Source organism: Penicilliopsis zonata (genome assembly GCF_001890105.1).
Source record: "Penicilliopsis zonata CBS 506.65 unplaced genomic scaffold ASPZOscaffold_6, whole genome shotgun sequence".
NCBI lineage: Eukaryota > Fungi > Ascomycota > Eurotiomycetes > Eurotiales > Aspergillaceae > Penicilliopsis > Penicilliopsis zonata.
Genome location: NW_019208916.1, coordinates 435,497 through 458,425, shown reverse-complemented (window position 1 = coordinate 458,425; position 22,929 = coordinate 435,497). Strand labels below are relative to the sequence as shown.

The 22,929-nt window shown below is 51.9% G+C and overlaps 9 protein-coding genes across 9 annotated transcripts; 6 read left to right on the top strand and 3 right to left on the bottom strand.

Annotated features, from left to right (window-relative positions):
• Positions 1-141: 141 nt before the first annotated feature.
• ASPZODRAFT_1867486 (hypothetical protein) lies at positions 142-951 on the top strand. Its single transcript, XM_022727266.1, has 3 exons — positions 142-481; positions 622-756; positions 830-951. Exons 1-2 carry the CDS (start codon positions 194-196, stop codon positions 670-672), a joined length of 339 nt encoding a protein of 112 aa, XP_022581492.1. The 5' UTR covers positions 142-193; the 3' UTR covers positions 673-756; positions 830-951.
• Positions 711-1,736, bottom strand: ASPZODRAFT_65802 (hypothetical protein; the record flags this gene model as incomplete). Its single annotated transcript, XM_022729332.1, has 1 exon — positions 711-1,736. One exon carries the CDS (start codon positions 1,734-1,736, stop codon positions 711-713), a length of 1,026 nt encoding a protein of 341 aa, XP_022581491.1.
• Positions 1,737-2,695: 959 nt separating this feature from the next.
• ASPZODRAFT_131896 (hypothetical protein) lies at positions 2,696-3,295 on the top strand. The gene has a single exon (XM_022722868.1). It carries the CDS (start codon positions 2,717-2,719, stop codon positions 2,873-2,875), a length of 159 nt encoding a protein of 52 aa, XP_022581490.1. The 5' UTR covers positions 2,696-2,716; the 3' UTR covers positions 2,876-3,295.
• Positions 3,296-4,674: 1,379 nt separating this feature from the next.
• On the top strand, positions 4,675-8,443 carry ASPZODRAFT_131895 (hypothetical protein). The gene is made up of 4 exons (XM_022722867.1): positions 4,675-5,038; positions 5,109-5,474; positions 5,542-7,916; positions 7,997-8,443. The coding sequence occupies exons 1-4, from the start codon at positions 4,697-4,699 to the stop codon at positions 8,334-8,336; spliced, it is 3,423 nt and encodes a 1,140-aa protein (XP_022581489.1). The 5' UTR covers positions 4,675-4,696; the 3' UTR covers positions 8,337-8,443.
• A 2,621-nt stretch (positions 8,444-11,064) lies between these two features.
• Positions 11,065-14,005, top strand: ASPZODRAFT_65687 (hypothetical protein; the record flags this gene model as incomplete). Its single annotated transcript, XM_022729321.1, has 2 exons — positions 11,065-12,411; positions 12,443-14,005. The coding sequence occupies 2 exons, from the start codon at positions 11,065-11,067 to the stop codon at positions 14,003-14,005; spliced, it is 2,910 nt and encodes a 969-aa protein (XP_022581488.1).
• Positions 14,006-14,916: 911 nt separating this feature from the next.
• ASPZODRAFT_95529 (hypothetical protein) lies at positions 14,917-16,351 on the top strand. Its single transcript, XM_022730505.1, has 5 exons — positions 14,917-14,953; positions 15,190-15,429; positions 15,651-15,820; positions 15,907-16,013; positions 16,094-16,351. Exons 2-5 carry the CDS (start codon positions 15,234-15,236, stop codon positions 16,278-16,280), a joined length of 660 nt encoding a protein of 219 aa, XP_022581487.1. The 5' UTR covers positions 14,917-14,953; positions 15,190-15,233; the 3' UTR covers positions 16,281-16,351.
• A 505-nt stretch (positions 16,352-16,856) lies between these two features.
• On the bottom strand, positions 16,857-17,758 carry ASPZODRAFT_15664 (hypothetical protein; the record flags this gene model as incomplete). The annotated part of the gene is made up of 2 exons (XM_022726276.1): positions 16,857-17,391; positions 17,460-17,758. 2 exons carry the CDS (start codon positions 17,756-17,758, stop codon positions 16,857-16,859), a joined length of 834 nt encoding a protein of 277 aa, XP_022581486.1.
• A 453-nt stretch (positions 17,759-18,211) lies between these two features.
• Positions 18,212-21,476, top strand: ASPZODRAFT_131891 (hypothetical protein). Its single transcript, XM_022722866.1, has one exon. It carries the CDS (start codon positions 18,709-18,711, stop codon positions 21,370-21,372), a length of 2,664 nt encoding a protein of 887 aa, XP_022581485.1. The 5' UTR covers positions 18,212-18,708; the 3' UTR covers positions 21,373-21,476.
• A 28-nt stretch (positions 21,477-21,504) lies between these two features.
• ASPZODRAFT_131890 (hypothetical protein) lies at positions 21,505-22,835 on the bottom strand. The gene has a single exon (XM_022722865.1). It carries the CDS (start codon positions 22,366-22,368, stop codon positions 21,514-21,516), a length of 855 nt encoding a protein of 284 aa, XP_022581484.1. The 5' UTR covers positions 22,369-22,835; the 3' UTR covers positions 21,505-21,513.
• Between the last annotated feature and the right edge of the window lie 94 nt (positions 22,836-22,929).

Genomic DNA, 22,929 nt, shown 5'->3' with positions numbered 1-22,929 from the left:
GTACAGTACAGTAAAGTCAGTGTGGGGGACGCCCGAGTGCCTGCTCCAGCAGTCTTCTTCTTCAGCAGCAGCAACAGTAATAAAACAACAAACAAACACTCGTGTCGGCCTGGACAACAGATTGAACAATCACGCGCTGTCGCCAGGGGAGAAGACGAGTAGGAGGAGGAGGAGGAGGAGGAGGGGGGGGGAAATGAACGGGGGGCTGTCTTTTTTCCCTGCCGCCGGTCAGCCTCGAGCTTCTTTTGACGGTCGGCGCTTGGGAGAGGGAGGGGGTCACGTGAGTAGCCGCCTGAGGTTTAGCGCGTTTCAGGTGGTTTCAAGGCGCGATTGGCTGCAAGAGCAACTGCAAGAGCAACTGCACAGCATCTCAGAGCAAGCCAGGTTGCACAGAGACGCCGTACGACGCGCTGGCAGCTTGATCGATCTACGGGGGGGGGCTCTGTGTTTCGACTTGGTATGCTGGAGTGCAACTGAGATGGTGAGATGGCTACTACGGTGAGATTCTCAGTAAGGGACAACGCAGTAGTAGGTGCTACAGCAAGGAGGTGAATTCGCTAGCTGATATTGCGAGACAAGGCATGGTCTGCAGCTACGTCTAATCAATGAACGGAAATACAGAGAACGCCATTGTTTGTTCGATCGGGAGCCAGCTCACTCGACATATTCTAAGTCACAAAAGAGAGAGAAATACATAGAAAGAGAGAGAGTTACGAAGTAGGTGCTGGTTGACAACCTGTGCCCTCCACAGTCTTGGTGAGTGTCACAAAAGTAGTGAGCTTTGTCGACGAGGCGGTGGTGGCGGTCTGACTGGGAGCGGAGGTTGCAGATGGCGTCGAGATATCTGCTTCAGAAGCATCCTCGGACAGTTCGGCGAATTCGGACGGAATGGCAGCCGAGTCCAGCGACTGGTCCGCAACATAGTCCGCGGCGGTGTGCCCTTCAGTTGTTGATTCCGATGCCGTCGAATTGCTGTCGACCAGGTCGATGTCCATGCAGGTCGTGTAGATTTCGATTTTCCCGTCCGGCAGGTCAGGGTCAACGCCTGGCGCGGTGGGCCAGTCCCAGACCCAGTACAACGTGTAAGGTTTGTCTGTCTCTGCGTCCGAGGGAAGCTTCAGGTCCTGCTGGCACCACAGGTCGGCCCCCATCAGCGTGTTGGCGACGTGCGGGTATTCGACCTGGCGGTGTTCGGAGATGTTGCCCGTGTTGATCTGGTAGCAGCGCCCATCGTCGAAGTTCTGCACAGACAGGAGCACCCCGCGGCCGTCGCCGCCCGTGCCGTTCTGGTTCCACACTTTATGGATCGAGAGGAAGGTCTCGTTCACGCGCGGCTCCTGGGTGCCGTACACATAACCCGTCCCCCGGTTGGGAGGCTTGCCGGGCTGGTTCCATGGCAGGGTGACATGTCCGTTCTCCTGGTACCGCAGGGCGATCGCCGCGCCAACGCTCGCCTGCAGCCGGGGACTGCCTGCCGTCTGGTTGTGGGTGCGCTGCGTGCTCATGCACATCTGCTGTGTCGCCACGATCATGGTGTTGTTGGCCTGTGTATCAGGTGGAATGAGAAAGGTCATCTCCGGGTCGCTGAATCCAGGTGCCGTTCGGAGCACATTGCCACGGGCGTATCCGGGCGCGCCGACAAACGTACCGTTTGGCGCAATGACGTGAATCTGTTCGATCCACGAGTGGGCGTAGGCGGCCGTCAGAAAGGTCAAGATGATGACCGGTAAGTTCATGGCGAAGAGCGCGTTCTTTTCCGAGTATATGATTTTTTTTTATGGTAAAACTTTTCCAAGACACGGCCAGCGGGTCGTATGCGAATATTGATATGTTGAAAAAAAAATCCTAGAAGATGAACTGAACAGGGCCTCGGAAAGGAGGAGAAATTCACAGACAGAGAGATCCAGGCATTATATTCACGATTGACAGGGCGCTATTGACGATGTTGCCCCCACAGACCCTGAATGAATGAAAGGATTCAGTCTGCCATAATGGAATTCTCCCATTCAGTGGTTATTGAATAAAGACCAGCCGGCGGGTCGAACAATACAACAATAAGAGAGGAGCCACAAAGGGTCCTTTGATTGAATTGCCGACATTGCTTCACAAAGCAGGGCACTCGAGGGTTTTTTTAGACGAAACAAGCAGGCCAGCCAGCCAGCCAAAATATAGCAACAATAGGATCAAGCCACAAACACCGACAATGAGATTCGATCACGGCCTATCGACTTGAGATCCTGCAGGGCGCTTCAAACACAGATATGATGAGGCGGATGATTCGCACTACAGCGACTGCCCAATTGCCGAGTCTCGGAATGGCTCTGGCGTTTATTCCTCGACCGAGTCAGCGCTTAAAGGCGACTCATCATACAATGTTGCAGAGTCGTCTGGAAACGGGCGAGGAAAGCGACCGATTGGCCGTGTGATGGATTTTCTTGAGTCCTGGGCGCGTCGAGATAATAAATATAGCTTGCCACATGGCTCTAGACAAGCTTTATCTACGGAGTACAATCTAGTCAGTTACCTCTGATATCACTACTACTACTCTCCTACTACTACTACTACTCTACTACTACATGTACTTACCTAGTAGTTAGTTAACTAACTAACTAACTAGTAAGTATGAAGTACATAAGTACTATGTAAGTACTATCCACTCCTCTACTACATAAATTCCATTCCTAATCTGCCAAGATCAATCTTCAGGGTTCCTCCGATGCCGGATCTGATTAAATCTCTATCCACAGAGGGGTTACCTGGTAGTAACCATGCCTCCGTACTAGTGACGACTTATTACTTAATAATACCGTGGGTGTTCCCTCCTTACTTTGTCCGTCCTGTCTCTGCCACCGGTACCGATGGGTATTTTTTCTGATTGATAAGAGGGCGGCCCACTGCGAGTGCTCGTTTATTCGCCGCAAACCCACAGTGGGTTCTTCGACTATTGAGCTTGCTATTGTTCACGTACGGAGTCCCTAGACAATATGAAGAGGACCTATTATTATTGTTCATCATCAGCAGTAATGTAGTACCTAGGTATGTGTTATATTTGAGAGACTATGAAATGGAGATAATCAGATACAGAGCTCGAATTATTTTTTTTTTCTTCCGTCCTCTCTTTTTTCTGTTTACGAAACATATCCAGTCTTCTTATTCTTCGGCAGAGATGGGATAGCGTAATCTACCCCACTCTCTAGGACAGATCTTGATGAGGTTTTGAAACGGTCGGTGAGGTCTGTCCTACGACTTAGGTAGTAGAGGTAGTAAACAGAGATAATAAGTACTATAAGTACCTACTACCTAGTAGGTTGTTTAAATATGCTGCAGAACATATGCCATCTTAATATTATAATAATATTATAATGAGGCGTCTATGATGTAGGCAGCAGAATAACAATAATGCAAATTATTTACTCGTTAGTTGCAGATCCAACGTTGGCACTTAGTACGAGTAGAGAGGACCTCTCCATACTAGAAGTACCCGCTGCGTAACAGTATGAGGTAATTAGTGTTACTGGGTAAAGTCCTGTGCTACATAGAAACTAGTTAACTAGTTACTACATAACTACTAAGTTAACTAGTAGATCTATAACTACTGTCGCCAGTAGTACAATGCAGCAAGGGCCTGGAGAATGAGACCTCTTATAGGATGCCAGATCAGATGATAAGGTATATCATTAGATAAGAGAACATCCATGCCACTTGAACAGTAACTACTGGTAGATACTGTAGGTGATGTTACCTGTTCTTAGGTAGGAATCTACTAGGTAGTTATCTCCTACCTGTAGGTACCTAGGTAACTAGTGAAGTACCTGTACCATGCTGTATTGTACTGTACCATACGGTAATTCCACTTAAGGTTTAGACTCGCCGCCAACTTTTGGCAGATTCAAAATCCTTTTTACCCTCCTTTAAGAACGGAGAAGATCTCCTCCGTTCTGTTTGCCTTTTGCCCCCTTTTGATCTCTGTCAACCTCTTCGACACTCGAGCTCAACCTCGTGTGTTCCTGGTGCCAAAGTAGCCGGGTATCTCGACTTGTCTACTACTCTGTACTACTTACGACCCCGTGGCTTGTTTCCAGCGAAACCGTCGCTTACCTAATTGATTCCACCCTCGAGAGGAGGAAATCCCCCCAGCGGTCTATTTTTGCGATTGCGAGGCGTCGCCTTGGAATTGGCTCGCCTGCCCGGGACTCTGAAGACGGTGAGCTGGATATCAGACAATATCAAAGCCACTGGTCTACTAAGGTATGTACTACGCCGCTGGCTGCTCACCGAATCTCTTCTTCACTGGTCGTGATCGCCGCGTGCAAGGGGGGAAACTCGGGAAAAAAGAGCCAAGACTAACCGGAGTTGCATTGTTGCATATCGATTCTAGACCCACTGTCTGCGCCCATTTCTTTCCCAGCGTCGGGATCTTTTGCTCTCTCTCCGTTCGTTCGGGAGCCACCACCACCATAACCTCCTCCTCCTCCTCCTCCTCCTCCTCCCTCACCCGCTGCACCACAGAGACACTCGTTGTTCGCGGTGTCCCTCTTCTCCGGGACGTGATCTGCTATAAACCTCGAGCCTTCGGGCTGTTTGCGCTCCTTCTCGATCTGTTCAATTCCTTTATCTCCCCCCCCCCCCTTTTTTTTTTTTTCTTCTTTTCTAAAACCTGCTTGACGCGTCCTACACCGCCTCCCCGAGCCTCAAGATGGCGACCCGGCTGATAAACAGGCAGTCGCAGCCTGCTGACTCGGAGAAGGATGCTGAGCCCGGCTGGTTAAAGCGTTATGTTACCGGTGCCCTGCAGTCGATTTCCCGACGCGCGTGTCTACACCCCATTCACACCATCGTCGTCATTGCGCTTCTCGCCAGTACCACTTATGTCGGATTGTTGGAGGGAAGCCTGTTTGATGCGACGAAAAGCCCGCGCAATGGACAGGGCAGGGTGGATATCGACGCTCTTCTCCAGCGCGGCAGAAACCTCCGCCTTGGAGAACAGACAGCCTGGAAATGGCAGGTGGAGGATATTCCAGTTATGCAAGAGACCGAGGTGAGTTTTGTCCCTGTTCTCATTCGAGATGGAGAAGAAAAAAAACTAATCCGGATATCTTATGATTTAGACCGCCCAAAGATTCGCTCTGACAACCTTTGTTTTCCCCGACTCAACCTCCAACTCTGGCTCTACCGCTCCACTGGGTGAAGAGATCCCCGGTCTTTCCAATGCCTCCATTCAAGCGGTTCCTCACACCCCGAATCTCTTGTCTCCCTTCTCGCACGACTCCTCGCTCGCTTTCGTTGTCCCGTTCGAACAGGTGGTCGACTTGCTGAAGGGCGTTCAGGAGATCCCCGATCCCTCCGCGGACGAGGACGCCGTTGAGCAAAAGAAATGGATCATGAAGGCCGCTCGCGGATCAACATATGGTTCTCGCCGGGCTGTGAAGCTCTGGATCACTGACGCCTGGAGCTCCTTTGTGGATTTAATCAAGGTATTTTCTATTCCCCCCCCCCCCTCCTCCGTCTGTATCTTCGTGTCCTGAGTTAAACCGATGTTAGCACGCCGAAACCATCGACATTGTCATCATGACTCTGGGATATCTCTCCATGTACCTGACTTTCATCTCCCTGTTCTTCTCCATGAAGCGCCTGGGTTCCAACTTTTGGCTGGCTACCACCGTCTTGTTCTCCGGTATCTTTGCCTTTTTGTTCGCCTTGCTAGTCACCACCAAACTCGGCGTTCCGATCAACCTACTCCTCCTTTCGGAAGGTCTCCCGTTCCTGGTTGTGACCGTTGGCTTCGAAAAGTCCATCATTCTCACCAAGGCCGTTCTGAACGCGTTCACCGAGACCCAAAGACAAGGTGTCCGCGGTCCCAATAGCTCCCCCGCTGCCGCCGCCGCCGCCCTGGCTTCGCCCCGGTCCATCCAAGACTCCATCCAATATGCCATCAAAGAGCAGGGCTTCCAGATCGCCAGGGACTACTGTATTGAGATTGCCATCCTGGTCGCAGGTGCCGCTTCGGGTGTGCAAGGTGGGCTGCGGCAATTCTGCTTCCTTGCCGCGTGGATCTTGTTCTTCGACTGCCTCATGCTCTTCACCTTCTACACCACCATCCTTTGCATCAAGCTTGAGATCACCCGTATCCGCCGCCACGTCGCCCTCCGTAAGGCGCTGGAGGAAGACGGCATCACCCAACGCGTTGCGGAGGATGTCGCGTCCAGCAATGACTGGCCTCGACTGGGTTCCAACGCGGATAGCGACCCCAGCATCTTCGGACGCAAGATCAAATCTAGCAGCGTGCGTAGTTTCAAGATCCTCATGGTCAGCGGATTTGTCCTGGTGAACCTGGTCAACCTGAGTGCGATCCCCTTCCGAGAGTCAACCACCACCAGCGCTGGCCTTCCTCTGGTGTCTCGCATCTCCAACATCCTCGCGCCTGCGCCGATCGATCCCTTCAAGGTCGCCGAGAATGGCCTTGATTCCATCTACGTGATGGCCAAGAGTCAAAAGCAGGAAACCCTCGTCACCGTCATCCCGCCGATCAACTACAAACTGGAGTACCCCTCTGTTCATTACTCGGGACTCGAGGCCGGTGGTTCCTACGAGATCGAGTATACCGATCAGCTTCTGGACGCCGTGGGCGGCAGGGTTCTCGAGAGCCTGCTCAAGAGCGTCGAGGACCCGATCATCAGCAAGTGGATCATCGCCGCGCTCACTCTCAGCATCATCTTGAACGGTTACCTCTTCAACGCCGCGCGCTGGAGTATCAAGGAACCCGAAACCGCCGCCGCCGCTCCCCAGGAAGTCACCCCTGCGCCTACAAAGCCCACCGTTCCCAAGATGGCATTGGACCCCGATGGACCCTCGACTAGAACTCTCGAGGAGTGCGAGGCGATCTTGAAGGAGAAGCGTGCTCCCACCTTGACCGATGAAGAATTGATCGACCTGTCGCTGCGCGGCAAGATCCCCGGATATGCCCTGGAGAAGACTATGGAGGTTGAGTCCATGACCCGGGTCGAAGCCTTCACCCGAGCGGTCAAGATTCGCCGCGCCGTGGTGTCCAGAACCCCTTCCACCTACCCCATCACCTGTTCTCTGGAGACATCGAAGCTTCCGTACAAGGACTACAACTACGGTCTGGTTCACGGCGCTTGCTGTGAAAACGTCATTGGATATCTGCCCCTGCCTCTGGGAGTCGCCGGTCCCATGGTCATCGATGGTCGGAACTATTTCATCCCCATGGCCACCACGGAGGGTGTCCTAGTGGCCAGCGCCAGTCGAGGCGCCAAGGCGATTAACGCCGGTGGCGGTGCTGTAACTGTCCTGACCGGCGACGGCATGACCCGTGGCCCATGTGTCAGCTTCCCGACCCTGTCCCGGGCGGCGGCTGCCAAGGTGTGGGTTGATTCCGAGGAAGGCCAGAACATCATGAAGGCCGCCTTCAACTCCACCAGTCGGTTCGCCCGTCTACAGTTCCTGAAGACCGCCCTGGCGGGCACCTACCTGTATATCCGCTTCAAGACCACCACCGGCGACGCCATGGGCATGAACATGATCTCCAAGGGCGCAGAGAAGGCCCTGCACGTCATGTCTACGGAATGTGGCTTCGACGACATGAACATCATCTCTCTCTCCGGTAATTACTGCGCCGACAAGAAGGCGACTGCCATCAACTGGGTCGATGGCCGTGGCAAGTCCGTGGTCGCCGAGGCTGTCATTCCCGCCGAGGTTGTCAAGAGCGTCCTCAAGAGCGACGTTCCCGCCCTGGTCGAGCTGAATACCGCCAAGAACCTGATTGGCAGTGCCATGGCAGGAAGCATGGGTGGCTTCAATGCGCACGCCTCCAACATCGTGACGGCCATCTTCATTGCCACTGGTCAGGACCCGGCTCAGAACGTCGAAAGTAGCAACTGCATCACCACGATGAAGAAGTATGCCCTCTCTCTCTCTCTCTCTCTCTCTTTCTTTCTCCCCTGTTTTTCTTCAAGTTACTATATACTGACCTATCTAGTCTCAACGGTGACCTCCAGATTGCTGTCTCGATGCCTTCAATTGAGGTCGGTACCATTGGCGGTGGCACAATCCTTGAAGGGCAATCGGCGATGCTGGACCTTCTCGGGGTCCGGGGCTCGCACCCGACCAACCCCGGCGACAACGCCCGTCAGCTGGCGCGCATTGTCGCGGCGGCGGTGCTCGCGGGTGAACTGAGCCTATGCGCTGCCCTTGCTGCCGGCCACCTCGTCAAGGCACACATGGCACATAACCGCAGCCAGGCCCCGACACGGTCGGCGACTCCGGTCTCTGCTGCCGTCGCGGCTACCAAGGGGTTGAGCATGACTTCTTCGAAATAAAGGGTGTCTTCATTTTGAACAAGGATATGAAAGAAGAAGAAGAAGAAGAAAGTAAAAAGAAAAAAGGGTGGGAAAGGAAACGAAGTGGCTGGAAGAAGAAAAAAAAAGCGAAACGAATCAAGTCCCGCTGTGGATATGGAGTTGAGTGTATATATTCCCCTACGCATGGCTTATGGCCTCTCTGCATTACTAGAGTTGTAACTGCTTACACATCACTGCATGAGTGGTGGTTGATATTATATGTTTAATCATGATGAATTGCATGGTCTATGGTTTGAAGCATACTGTAGTTGTATACTGTAGTTGTAGGCTAGTAGATAGAATAGATGTTTATTATTTAATATATATTTATCATTGGTAGTGTTATCTGCTGATCTATATAAGATCCTATCCTATTCTAATATATCTGCAGTATCTATGATAGAAATATTTATTGCATATGCTAGTCCCTTGGTTATGTTGATATTAAGAGTAGACGCCATGAGGGCCGTATATAGATAGATACAGATCTGAAGAAATCAACTAACAGCCTATGGTCTACTTCCTGTTTCAACTTGAGGTGTTTATATAGTAGAAGAGGGCAAAAAGTAGGAAGAGATATTATAAAGAAAGACAGGATAATACTCATGCTCTATATCCATGCCACAGCCTGGTTCAAAAGTTATGTTACACTCCGCCCGCGCGTGTACTAGTAATCGTGTTGGTGTAGTAGTATTTGATGCTGTCTACAGAATGTCTACAGACTGTCTACAGGCTTCTGTGAGGGCGTACCATCTCCAAAGACCAAAGACAACGCGATGACAACGCTAGTTCTCAGGGGCCTGATAGAAAGTAATGTCATAGAGCTTGACAGACATAGGAGACTGTCGGTATAAGAGAATTGTACCGCTGCTCCGCTAGACTTACTAGAAAATGTAGTCTCTAGCATGATCAGAGCATGATCAAGCATCCTTTTCATGTCCAGTCCAAGACCATCGCTGTAGCCAGAAAACTAGAGCTGTATCCAGGGTTGAATGCGAGGGGTTCGGGAGCCCCTGTTGTCTGAGGCATCGACCACTGCGCTCTTGGCGGGAAGCTGAATGGTCAGCAAGGATCATACATCGAGGTTCGAAGTGCACAACACCAGAAGTCTGCTATGGTGTTGACCCCACAGATCTGCAAACCGCAAGACATGTTGGCGGGGATGGATACCAAGTGAGACATCTCCACCACCGGCATCTAGCATCTAAGCATCGACAACCTTGACCGGCAGAATAAGCTCCACCATCTTCTTTCAACGGGGGGGGGTTTTTCTTCTTCTGGGGATGTGGGATCTTCCCCAGTTATGTCCATATCCGGTCCTGGGGTATGACGAGGGCGGTGGATTCCGGGTTGTACACCCTAGATAACCGATGAGATTTTCCTAGATGGGAGCAAAGGTGGAACATGTGTTGGAGTGTATGTACTTACTGTCCTTTTTTTTTTCGACTGAAAGATCAGACAGGCTTTGAACCGGGCTTTGAATCTGAATCACTCTTGGAAGCCACAGAGAAAACCACCCATACACCACTGGCTGATGTCTTGGTCCTTGAGGTATTCATTAGCATCTGACTGACGCTCATTCTCCCTGGAATGAGGGAGTGTCTGAGATGAGAGCAGTCCACCGTCCGTCAGAGTCGAGAGGGTTGAGGTCAACGTGAGGTCGGTTGATGCGCCTACCATTCTAGGAATAGCCCCCACATGACCTGGGCTCTTGGGTTTTTCCAAGCTTCTGTTATTATTATTCTTACTATGGAGTAACTATGACTTGCTCTCTTTAGAAACCACCGCCTGCTTCCATCGGATTCATTATAACTATGCAGTCTATATACTCACTCCATATGGCACCATCCATCCCATATCTGCTCTCCGATCTTATTGGAAATGATCTCCTGTGTTGCGTAATCAGATCGCATATCCACCACGTCTGTAGTCTGGGCATTCATTCGTTACACAGTCCACTGTATTATTGTCCGCATAGCTCTATAGTAAATAGCATCAAATCATCATCAATCCAATCCTCTGCCATTCTATCTGCTTCGTAGGCTGTTTGGAAAACTGAAAGGGGCCGGAACTTCGGAAGGGCTGGACAAGATCAATCAGGGGCGAAACGAAATGCTGCGGATCCGTTGGCGGTTGCTTCTTTTTAGACGCTGGTGGGTTCGAAGGAAAATAATCATCGCAACTCGCTCTCTACACACGCTTCCTCTCTTTCTTTTATCATCCATTCTCGACAGAGAAATCCTCTCTCTATCCCTACTTTTCTTTTCCTCCTTTTCTTCTCCTCTCTGTCTTTCCCTCCCTCCACACAACGCGGCCTCACTTCTTACACGGCCGACCAAGCCTAACCTAACCTTAGTCCAGACCACGCTTCAACCGCGCCTGTCTGTGCTTTTGTCTATCGTTTTTTTTCCCTTTTACCTTTCTCTGCCGACCTGATTTATTTTTTTATGGATCGTTTCCTTTAACTGCCTCTCCTTTTTCGATCCTTGGTTTGACTGTCTCTGTGCCTTGGCTGCCTATAGTCCTCGCCCGCTGCCGCTTACTGATTGCCCTCACGCCTGTGATTGTCCCCGGTACCTGACCTTGCTGCCTATCTGCCTGCCTACCGTACGCTCGGTTACGATTAAAACGCATGTCGACGACCATTGGCACCATCGCGACTCGTTGATCTTATACCTCACGAAAAAAAAAAAAATAATAACTGCCCATGAATGGCCGGTCGGGGACCATGTCGCCGGTCTCCGTCGACGGCAGCGACTGGTCGGGAATCAACCAGTACCAGGCAGTAGTCACTGCTGGAGCCAAAGCAGAGCCGCCCTTCTCGCCTACCTTCTCGACTGTCGGTAATCTGGCCACTCCCCCAGTGTCAGGCGAGTCACCGGTGCCCCCGACGCCCACGACCGTACCCTCCGAGCCCGCGGTGTCTCCCCGGCCTCCCGCGGATGCGGACAACCCATCGCCTCCGAATTCGATCAGGGGTCGCTCGAGCGATGGAACCTTGGGGGGAAAGCAGCAGCCGCCGCAGAATGGGAGAGTGAATCGGCAGATCGAGGAGATTCTCTCGCAACACTATCGTGTTCTGAAACGCTTTCTCCAGAATCCATACCGGGAGGACAGGTCGAAGCCAAACAAGGCAAGGGACAAGCTGCTGCGCCTATCGCCTACCCAGTTCCACGAGCTGAGTACCGACGTGTACGACGAGCTCCTGCGACGGCAGCAGTCCATCCCGCCGTCACCTGGCCGCCCGGGGCCTCCGCGACCAGAGGTCCCCTCCTTCCTCCCGCCGCGCAAGGAGTTTCACGAGAAGCGCAATCAGGCCCGGCAGAAGCTCGCCTCACTCCAGCATCAACGTTTCCGGGATCTGGCTACTGATGTCTTTTGTGAGCTGGAACGCCGGTTCCCTCATTTCGCCGCGCGCGATATGCCGCGCAGGCCCAGTCCAGCGCCCAGCGCCCGCAGCACCGCCTCCCGTGGCGGCCCTCCCAATGGCTATGGTCCGCGCCCGGGCTCCCATGGCTATGGACCTAATGGCCCTCCTAGCGCCCGCCGCTCCCAATCTCGCGGTCCACCCCCAAGCCCAATGGGCAGAGGTTATCCGTCCGGAAACTCTCCTCAAAGCCCCATGGGCAGTCCCTTCCCGCCTCGACAGGGCTCCCTGGGCGGTCCGCCCCCGGGGATGAATGGTGACACCGGACCCTTGCCCAAGACTTTCCAGAGCAATATGATTGTCCCTAATAAGAGTACATTGGTCGAAGACGATGACGATGGAGCGGTGACAGAGGATGAGTATGATGCACGAAGCGATGCCTTCGCTCTGGATGGCGTGCTGCAGAGCAGACGCGGCACCACCACCACCCTCGGCGATGGCGGACGGAGTTTATTGGCAGAGACTCAATCACAGGTTTCGGTCTTGCAGGACAAGGTTGAAAGGCTCGAGGAATTAGTCAAGTCGAAAGATGAGGAGCTGGCCAGGATGCAGGACGAACAGGACAAGTCTCAGGTATGCAAACTTGACCTTTTTTTTAATATATTTTTCTCTCCACAATTCGAGAGCGTTCCTCCTTCCCACTAACAACACGCTATAGGTCAGCCTCTCCGAACGTCAGGACTGGGAAGATACGAAACAGGATTTAGAGCACAAAATCCTCCAGGCAGAAGATCTGAATAGCTCGCTTCAACTGGAGTTGGACAGAGTCCGAGCAGAGCACAAAACCATGGAAGAAGATCTTCGGGCGCAGATCGAGGAGTCCTCCCAGCGCGGCGCAGGAGACGATGAGTGGCAAACCCGGTTCGGCGAGCTTGAGAGCCAACACCACAGCTTGCAGAATGAGCTCCTCGAGCAACAGAAAATAACGGAAGAGGTTCGAAGGGAAGCCTCCAACTTCTTACAGGAGATGAAGATGCTCTCGGAGCAAAGTCAGTCGAACTGGGAACGCGAGGACCAGCTCTCCACCGACGTGCGACGACTCGAGGAGGAAGTGCAGGAATGGAAGGACCGCTACGCGAAGACGAGGACCCAGCTCCGCCAGCTGAAAACGCCCTCCATGGGCCTGCCTGGCCCGTTGCCCGATGCGGGTGCTCATGCCAAAGGCAATGAATTCCTCCGCCCCGACGGCCTCATCAAGGATGTCTACGTGACGAGGTTCCAGATCTCGATCGACGAACTCCTGCGGGTCGCCCGATCGGACGAACCACATCTCGTCCTCAATCAGATCAAAGCCGTGATCTTCGCTATTCGTCACATCATCCAGGACGTTGACATCCCTCAGAGTCCCGCAGACGAGATGGTCCAGCTGCGGGTGAAGGCCAAGGGTCAGGTGTCCGTCACGGCGAACAATCTGATCACCGCCTCGAAGAATTTTGCCCTCTCCAACGGCCTCTCTCCCGTGTCTCTTCTTGATGCCGCGGCGTCCCATGTGTCAACCGCTGTTGTGGAGCTCATCCGCCTAGCTAAGATCCGCCTAACCCCCGAGGATGAGTTGGAAGAAGAAGACGAAGAAGAAGTGTATGATCCCAATCTGGCGCAGATGCAATCACCCGACTACTTCAGTATGGCGCCTAGTCAAGACCGATACAGCAACAACGAGTCGATCTACAGTGCCATCAGCACCCCCTCCGTCGAGTCCCGGGCGCAACTCGAGTCCACCAAGCTTCAGGATTCTGTCGCCATCGCTGGATTGCCCACGGGGATGAAGATGGGCTATAACCGAGAACCGGAGGACGAGGAGACCCGCGAGCTCAAGCTTTATCTGGAAGACCAAACCGACGTGCTCCTCCAAACCATTCAGGCTCTAGTTGCCAGCATTCGTTCCGAGAGCGATCCCATCACGATCCGGAACGATGTTTCCGCCATCTCTGCCATTGTCACCAATGTCATCACCTCCACCGAACACACCATGACCCGGCCGGGCGCCGATCTTATTCTTCAAGAGCGCACCGAGTCCTTCCTGCAGGCGCTTGACCACCACCGGGGTCGCCTCGTTGAAACCTCCGCCGAAGCGCAAGAGGTCCCCGATTCTGATGAATTCCGCGAGATCGTCAGCAAACTGCCACCCATTGCCTTTGAACTTGCCCGGGGCACCAAGGACGTCGTTCAGCTCCTCGAACCCATCGACTACGATGACGAAGAGGACGAAGACTTCCGCTAGAAACCTTCATGCCCATAACGATTTTGTCTCAAGCCCATCCAAACTTCGCTTCAACCTGTCGATAGTATAATATTTTTATCTTTCGGACCCGATTTTCCTTTTCCTTTTTCCTTTTTCCTTTTTCCTTTCTATTTCACATTTCTGTTTTGGGGGGGAGTCAAACGAACAGTTGACGTGAGATGTTCACGGTGAATTCGGGATTCATGACATTTTTCTTGTCTTTTTGGAGCCCCATTTTGAGATTTTATATCCATCTTCAACCTTCTCTGACCATATTGTTTATATCTTCTTCTTCTTCTTCTTCTTCTTCTTCTTCTTCTTCTTCTGCTTCTTCCTTTTTCTTTCTCTCCACCCTCCCTATCTTCCTCTCTTCTGATTCTCTATCTGAATCACCTTCTGTTCTCTACTTGATATGCAACGGCATATTCGACACTCTTCTAACGGCTTCCTGCATCGGATACACTTCCAGTATTTTCTAACTTTCGGTTTTTGGGACGGACAAACCGACACTATGCAGCTTCCTTTCTATTCCCCCTGTCTACGAGGCGGGTCATGTAAATTATGATATGTTCCATGAGTGCAGTTGCAGCCTTCACCTCCAATCCGTACCTGCGTACTCCGTACCTAGGTACCTAGCTTGTAATCTGTGCATGATGCATCTGCATTTAGTCATGTGATGATGCAGGCAGCATTAAAAATCTCCTACAGGTACCTTGTACTCCATAATACTCCGTGCATAGCCTTCTATGTAGGAGAGTACTCCGTAGCATAAGTAAAAAAGCAAAGGGGCAGCTCCTTTCAGCTCCTTTCCCGGTTTGGCTTGGGGGGTGTCTTATGTAATCCAAGCTCCCTGCTTTTCCCTTGTTTTTTTTTTCTTCTCTCCAGGAGGTCCGAAGCTCCCTTGAAACCAGCGTGAGCACTCTTCATCAATTGTATAATTACTATCAAGTAAGTCAGTCATTGAGACAGCCTTCTGAATCTTTCCTCCAGGCTATGACTGTCCTCTTGGACGGCCATCCTGGTTGTGCAGGAGGGTTCTCTTACCGCTGCTACCTCCCTAGCATTAAGCTTAGGTGGTCGAAACCTGCCCAGCCGTGTTTTTGCTGCCTTAGTGCCTTAATGCCTTAGTGCTTATTCACCATATATTGCAGACGCCTCAGACTGACGTGAAGGCTCTTAAACAGGTTTAGTCCCCTCTGTGGAAACTGCCCCTCCCGCACCAGCAACAATGTTCTCCCGAAGCCTCAGGTCAACAATAACCCCACCTTGCTCTTCCTCCTCTTTTCGTCCCCTCTCTTCCGTCTTTAATTGCAACCAACCTCATCTTCAATCCTTCCGTACCTTCCATCAAACCGCCGTCAGGATGTCCGGAAACAAGCAGGTCTACTTCGACGTTTCATACGCCCCTGCGGGCTCCAGCACCGGTAAGTCGAACGGATCTCTTTGAATGAACAAGAGGAGGAGGGGGAAAAATTCCCTTGCCACTCACTTGTTACCCCTCCATCCTGCTGAAGGCCTTTCCTGCCCCTCTCCATCGTCACTATTTTCTTTTTCCCATTTCTTCTAGATAGATAGAGATTAAATGGCTCTCTCCCTGCCTTGCCCTTTCTTTTGATCATCTTCAATTGATGCTAACAATTCGTAGCTAAGACGGGCCGCATCGTCTTCAACCTCTACCAGGATGACGTCCCCAAGACTGCCGAGAACTTCCGTCAGCTTTGCAAGCTCCCCGAGGGCCAGGGTTACAAGGGCTCTATCTTCCACCGCATCATCCCTCAGTTCATGCTCCAGGGTGGTGACTTCACCCGCCACAACGTATGTCCCTGATTCACGCTATTTATTATCCATCATTCCGGAGCCGCACAACTGACGTTTTTTTTTTTTTTGTCTTCTCTCTACAGGGCACCGGTGGTCGCTCCATCTACGGCGAGAAGTTCGCCGACGAGAACTTCAAGTTCAAGCACAGCCGTCCCTTCCTTCTGTCCATGGCCAACGCTGGTCCCAACACGTGAGTCTCACACATACAACCCCCCCCCTGGCCTGGCATTTCTATTGGTAGATCCTTGTATACTGACTGATCTCTCGCAGCAACGGCTCCCAGTTCTTCATCACCACCGTCGTGACCTCCTGGCTCGATGGCAAGCACGTCGTCTTCGGCGAGGTTGCTGATGAGGCCTCCAAGGCCATCGTCTCCGAGATCGAGGCCGTCGGCAGCTCCTCCGGCACTGTCCGCAGCCCTGTCAAGCCCAAGATCGTCAACTGCGGTGAGCTGTAAATTAGTTAGCCACTTCAAGATAGATGGCAGCTTTACTGCTGTCCACGTACAATACTAAGTGTGCTCTCGCTCCTTGCTCAAGTGTAGACGAATCGTCAGTAGCTGTAGACACTATTCTCCAGCCTTGGCACCATGTGAGCTATCGATTGAATATTCAGACTGCATAGAGGGGTTCACTTCTCTGATAAACTTTCGAGACTCAATGACGTCTTTCAACAGGAGCAGTAGTATGATTCAAATGATATCAGTTCCGAGGTGCTTTCAAGAGCCAAAGAGCCAAAGATGAAGGGAAGGGCCCAGTTATCCCCAATTAGCCACCGCGTTTCTACTACAGACCTGGAACTGGCAGCCCTCGCTTCCTCGGTAGAAAGCATCCAGGATACCATCGCCGATGCAATTCTAGTCTGAGATATCAAGGTGGTATTCTAAAATTATAGTAGAGTGGGGTATTGTATGATAATACTTCATGTTTTAATAGATATCTTCGTGAACAGCTAGATCGTAATGCATTCTAAGATAGTTCTTGGGGGGAATGTTTTAAAAAAATGGGTATTTTTGTTCCAATAAATGGTTATGCTATAGAATATCACTTCTCGGTACCACGATCTTGTTTGATCCCTTGATGACTCCCTCTAAGATCTCTCTGATCTGCGTACATCCGTCGATGCCGACGGCGAGCATCGTCTCAAGGTAGGTATAGTGCACCTTGGCATCCATGTTGAGCAGGGAGACCTTCATCGTCTCGTCTTCGTCGTCATCCATGGCGTCTTCGCCGACAGGGATGGCTGTCGTCGTGCCCACAGTCAGGGAAGGGAGCTCCTGCTCCTCCGGCAGGGAGAGGTCCAGCAACGGATCCAGCTCGTCGTTTTTGGGGTCCCGCGCCGTCGACGCGCTACCACTCATCCCTGCGGTGCATCCGCAGAGCAGACCCGGCATCGGGATGCCCGCGTCTACCAGGGCTAGCGTGCAGGCATTAATCGCCGCTGCGAGCAGGGACCCGTCCGCCGAGAGGACAGACACGTGGATGCTGATCGTGCTGTGCGGGTAGAGATATGTGTGTAGGTGCGACTGAAACGCCGCTTTTAATGTCGTGGCTATCCGGGAGGATTGTCTATTGAGAGGAATATCGTCAGCCTTTTTTTTTCTTTTCTTTTTTTTTTGGTAGAATGAATCTCGTACTTATCACTTCCACCGCCTCTCCTCTTGCGGTCCACGCTCGCAAACCCTGCAATGTTCACATCCACCTCCACAACGGCACCTGCTGCGTTTCCGGCACCTCCTCCAGCCTCGCCTCGACGCCCCTCGGCCGGCCCATGCACAGTGCACATGATCGACGTGTTCCCCATGGCCAGATAGGACGACCCGGAGCTGGCAGGGTTTGTGGAAATCTGCGCTTGCAGCAGCCGGAGCTCGTTCCACCGGCGACCGTCAAGCCGTAACCGGGTTAAAGGGTACGTTGTAGATGTATCGAGAGGCATTTTTCTGTGCTCCCCAGTGTGAATCGAAAGGAGTGTTTTTTAGGTCGTTATCCAACAATTCTCGTTCGTCGACGGTGGGTTGGTAGAAGGAGGGGGGCGGCGTTCGACAGGAAATATCGGCGAAAATTGAAATCCACGTAGAGAGGGTTCAAAAGGCAACCGGAGTTTTGGTGTACAGATCGGCTATTTCTCTGTCAAGGCCGTGGAATTGGTGTTGCCAGAGATGTTCTTCTGGCGGTGTCGAGCGCAAACTTGAAGAAGCTCTTTTCCCACTTCGGAAACTGATAGGTTCATTATTACTCGAGCCACTAAGAGTGTGGCTTATCTAATCGCAGCAATATTTTGGGCAAAAGCAAATTACGTCAGGCTGTAATAGGTTAGCGCGTACTCTAGTTCACCGTTCTATATATGGGCCTGTCTGTACCCCTCGCGCTCTCCTCATACGCGTTACACGCGCCTTGCTTATCGTCAAGGCTGGCCATCCATTGACACGGAGTGGAATGGGATCAAATGTGGAGATCCCGGCATCGGATGCCATTACTATTGACTCGGATGATGATGATGATCTTGAAATATCATGGGTCTCGAGTAAATCTCGTGCCACGCCACGGAGTACAGCCCACTAGGGAATCAATATCAAGACTTCCAACTGACCCGAGCTACTATTCACAGACAAGAGCCCTCCGAATCGGCTGAAGATTTCGACTCCGCCGCCTGCCTCTATACATGATATCCCTGACCCTCTTTCAAAACAGCCGGAACAAGCAGATGGAACCAGCGACGACGCCGATTTCAATGACGGAGAAGCGGCATATAATGATTTCAAGAACAGGAAGAAGCTTAAGCGCAAGCACAATAGCGTGGGTGCCGTGCAGAAAACGAAAAAGGCGGCGAGAACAGATGCAATCGTCGGGCTACAGCCCAAAAGAGAGAATAAGGGGAAACGGAAGATGAGGGACTATGGAGAGGTATCATCAGACGATGATCTCATGGAGCATACCTTACCCGATCATCTACAGAAACGCCGTGCCCAGTTCAAAAGACGGATGGAGCATCTGCAGCAGGCCGGGTTAAAGTTGCCGCCGGACTATGACGAGGTCGACTTCTCTGATAATGAACGACTGGAATCATTACATGAGAAGCCAGTGTTCAATACTATGAAACCGTGCAGGAAATATGAAGATATCACGCTTCCATACTCCCTTGGGCTGATACCCGCTCCGATATCGCAGTGGCTACGTCAATACCAGGTAGATGGGGCTGCGTTCTTGCACGAACTTTTCGTTTACCAGAAGGGCGGGATCCTGGGAGATGATATGGGTTTGGGGAAAACGGTGCAGGTCATCGCGTTTCTAACCGCAGCATATGGCAAGACCGGAGACGAACGTGATGCCAAGCGGATGCGCAAGATGCGTCGGACAGGGGACAACAAGTGGTACCCTCGAACCCTGATTGTTTGTCCGGGAACCTTGATCCAAAATTGGAGGAACGAGTTCGAACGGTGGGGGTGGTGGCACGTCGAAGTCTACCATGGCGAAAATAAAGATGGGGCTCTGTACGCAGCCAAGTCGGGTCGGGTTGAGGTGTTGATCACAACGTACACGACATATCGACATCATAAGGGCTCTATCAATCTGGTTGAATGGGACTGTGTTGTCGCGGACGAGTGCCATATCATCAAGGAACGCTCATCGGAAACGACAAAGGCAATGAATGAAATCAACGCTTTGTGTCGCATTGGCCTCACGGGGACTGCCATCCAGAACAAATATGAAGAACTTTGGACACTTCTGAACTGGACGAATCCTGGGAAACTAGGTCCCGTATCCGTATGGAAGAAGACAATCTCTGACCCGCTCAAGATTGGCCAGTCTCATGATGCAACCCTGCAACAGCTGAGCAAGGCCCGCAGAACGGCGAAAAAACTGGTGGAAAACCTTCTCCCCCAGTTCTTTCTCCGGCGTATGAAGACCCTGATCGCCGACCAGCTTCCGAAGAAGAGCGATCGTGTGGTCTTTTGTCCTCTCACCCAAACCCAGGCGGATGCATATGAAAATTTCCTTAATAGTGACATTGTGGAATGTATCAAGACTGCATCCGAGCCCTGCACTTGCGGTTCCCGCAAAAAGGCCGGCTGGTGCTGTCATCAATTCGTTCCTGGGCGAGGTAGATGGCAAAGTTACGTCTTTCCAGCGATAGCCAATCTGCAAAAGTTGAGCAACCATCTTGCAATCCTTATACCGCAAGGTGTCGACCCCAAAGAGAAGCAGGATAAAGATCTTGAGATGCTTGAGATCGCAGTCCCGGAGCAGTGGCAGCAATTGTACAGCACGAGGGATTCTATCATGAATTACGCCAATCCTGAATTCTGCGGGAAATGGAAGGTTCTCCGAAAACTACTGAAATGGTGGCACGCCAACGGAGACAAGGTCCTGGTGTTCTCGCATAGTGTGCGGCTCTTGAAGATGCTCCAGATGCTTTTCCATCATACCAGCTACAATGTTAGTTACTTGGATGGCTCAATGAGCTATGAAGAGCGAGCCCAGGCCGTCGACGACTTCAACTCAGACCCGCAACAGTTTGTCTTCTTGATATCCACCAGGTCTGGCGGAGTTGGCTTGAACATCACATCGGCCAACAAGGTCGTGGTCGTTGACCCCAACTGGAACCCATCGCACGACCTCCAGGCGCAGGACCGCGCGTACCGGATCGGACAGTGCCGGGATGTCGAGGTGTTCCGACTGATCTCTGCAGGGACGATTGAGGAGATTGTCTATGCGCGCCAGATCTATAAGCAACAGCAAGCCAATATTGGCTATAACGCTAGCTCAGAGCGACGATATTTCAAAGGCGTCCAGGAAAAGAAGGACCAGAAGGGCGAAATTTTTGGCATGACCAATCTGTTTGAATACCAGAACAATAACGTTGTGCTCCGGGATATTGTCAACAAGACCAATGTAGCCGAGAGCAAGGCCGGGGTCCAAGTGATGGGAATAGAGGTCGACGAGGAGGACCACCATGTTGGCGAGGATACAGCAATCGTGACATCAGGTACTATCAAGAAAGAAGAAGACAGTACCATGAGCCAACTCGCTGCCATGATCTGCGGCGAGGCGGGAGCTGAGAATGCAACCCCAACGCGACAACGGCAGCAACAACAAGAACAAAAGCAACCATCGTCTTCGTCTACGACGCCATCGGCCTCCAAGCACGACCCGATCCAAGCCATCCTAGCTGGTGCAGGGGTCGAGTATACCCATTTGAACAACGAAGTGATTGGGTCCTCCAAGGTGGAAGAGCGTCTCAGCCGACGCGCCGAGCTGGCCGACGAGAACGCAGCCGACGTTCGGATCTTCGGCGGTCCTTACTCGTCGCAAAGCAGCGAACAGTTCGGGTACGCCGTGGACAAAAAATCTGGCCGGCCCGTTCGGTTCGAATACCACCCGCCCGAAGCCGTGATGCGCCGCCAGTTCTGCAGCATGGCGCGCTGGCTCGGGTTCCCGAACGCAGTGGAATTTGCCCTGGTTGTCGAGCACATGACGCAGGCACAGCGCCGGTCCTGTCTTGAACGGTGGTATCGGTGGCGGCGCGAGCAGCTTCTGGAAAGCGCTTGATATACTTAATAAGACTTGGCGTATACTACTATATAGGAGTTACGGTGGGATAGGATTCTAATATATACCCTTGCTTTAGAGCTAAAAAAAATCTTAATATTGCCTCCACATTCGGATCTATTAGTATCATGGGCGAGGTTATTATAGCCATGCTAATGTCCATAAAGCAGGTAGGTGAGGCCATTTCTCCTGCCAGGCAGCCAGGATCTCAGGGACCTTTTCATCGAAGCTCCTACGGGCTTCGCCGGCGCCGTTCTCCCAGCCTTCGGAGCCGTTCGCCTTACGCTCTTGCGTAGCCGCCTCATTCAATCTCATGGCGAGATCAAGAATGGCTCGCCCTCCTATCGAGGCCTCCTCGTGGTTATCCTTGATATCGACGTTGAAGACATGAACGGGCCGATTCAACGGGCTACCTTTATTCATGAGATCGTCGACCACGGCATCCCAACAGCGCTCCTCGCAGGTAATGATGACATCGACAACACCGCCTTCCGTGCCCAGGGCACCCTTGTCGCCTTTGGCAACATGATCGAGCCGCGGCAAGCCGGGCACCCAGTCCTGAAACCGTTCGGGGCCCCACTTGAGCTGCCTGTTTCGGCCAAGCATGTTGAGGATGCCATTGTTACGGTAGAGCCTCTCATCCTTGCTCTGCAGCTCCTCGTACATTTGATTGTACGAGGTTGTGTTAAAGGAGTAGACGTTCGGCTGGGTGATGGTCGGACCGGGGAGCCGGACTAGAGATCCGGTTCCGAACGAGATGACAGGGAACGACACGGTAGACAACTTCAAATGGCCTTCCATCGACCGGTTATTGTTCGATGCACACACAGTGCAAAACTTAAGTTTAAATGATTCCGATGCCGGTCCGTCAACGGACTGCTGCTTCTCGGACTCGGTAGCCATTGCTAGACTAGAGTCGGTGCTGATACTTTCTGAAGGGGCCGAAGTCAGAACGTCAGGAGTCGACGACCCCGCGACTCGTGGATCATAAGCCATTTTTTTTCTCTCTTCTTGTTCGACTTTTTGCTACCCTGTAGCACTGAGGTCGAGCTCAGAATACAATGATTGATTGACTTTTTTTTTTCGTATGGTCAAGGATCTCTACTGCTCCTTCTCCAACTAACGGCAAGTCGAAAGTCAGGGAGGATGGAATACGACTTCAATATCTCCTTGAAATGGCTGCGTTGTATCAGTCAGCAAAGTCCAAACTAATCAAATTCTTTGCAAGATGTAATGACTCTCAAGGCAATTCATTTCAGGTATAAAGTTGCGTAATATTAAAAGATTGTCCTCACTGCGTAGAGCTAGGACAGCTCCAATAAAAAAGGTTCATCATAGTGATTGCAGGAAAGTAGATGGGAATAATATAGGGAAAACTGTGAAATATATACATACCTTGAGAAAGCCTTGCATCATCTGTCAGTTGTTCTGAGAGGACTGTTGTGTGCTAGAAAAGGGCCGCAGCCCTGGCGAGGAGGTGAAGAAAAGCTTGGATGTGTTTTTCGCTCCTCGCGCTTTGGTGGATATTGTTGGGTGGTCCGTGCTTGATTGCTTAGT

Excerpts from the sequence above, each read along its gene's own strand:
- ASPZODRAFT_1867486 (XM_022727266.1), top strand. The coding sequence starts at position 194 with ATGAACGGGGGGCTGTCTTTTTTCCCTGCCGCCGGTCAGCCTCGAGCT. Across the intron at positions 482-621 it reads GCTGGAGTGCAACTGAGATG|AGAACGCCATTGTTTGTTCG; the intron begins GTGAGATGGCTA and ends ACGGAAATACAG.
- ASPZODRAFT_131896 (XM_022722868.1), top strand. The coding sequence starts at position 2,717 with ATGCCGGATCTGATTAAATCTCTATCCACAGAGGGGTTACCTGGTAGT.
- ASPZODRAFT_131895 (XM_022722867.1), top strand. The coding sequence starts at position 4,697 with ATGGCGACCCGGCTGATAAACAGGCAGTCGCAGCCTGCTGACTCGGAG. Across the intron at positions 5,475-5,541 it reads CCTTTGTGGATTTAATCAAG|CACGCCGAAACCATCGACAT; the intron begins GTATTTTCTATT and ends AACCGATGTTAG. Across the intron at positions 7,917-7,996 it reads TGCATCACCACGATGAAGAA|TCTCAACGGTGACCTCCAGA; the intron begins GTATGCCCTCTC and ends TGACCTATCTAG.
- ASPZODRAFT_95529 (XM_022730505.1), top strand. The coding sequence starts at position 15,234 with ATGTTCTCCCGAAGCCTCAGGTCAACAATAACCCCACCTTGCTCTTCC. Across the intron at positions 15,430-15,650 it reads CCCTGCGGGCTCCAGCACCG|CTAAGACGGGCCGCATCGTC; the intron begins GTAAGTCGAACG and ends AACAATTCGTAG. Across the intron at positions 15,821-15,906 it reads GTGACTTCACCCGCCACAAC|GGCACCGGTGGTCGCTCCAT; the intron begins GTATGTCCCTGA and ends TTCTCTCTACAG.
- ASPZODRAFT_131891 (XM_022722866.1), top strand. The coding sequence starts at position 18,709 with ATGAGGGACTATGGAGAGGTATCATCAGACGATGATCTCATGGAGCAT.
- ASPZODRAFT_131890 (XM_022722865.1), bottom strand. The coding sequence starts at position 22,368 with ATGGCTTATGATCCACGAGTCGCGGGGTCGTCGACTCCTGACGTTCTG.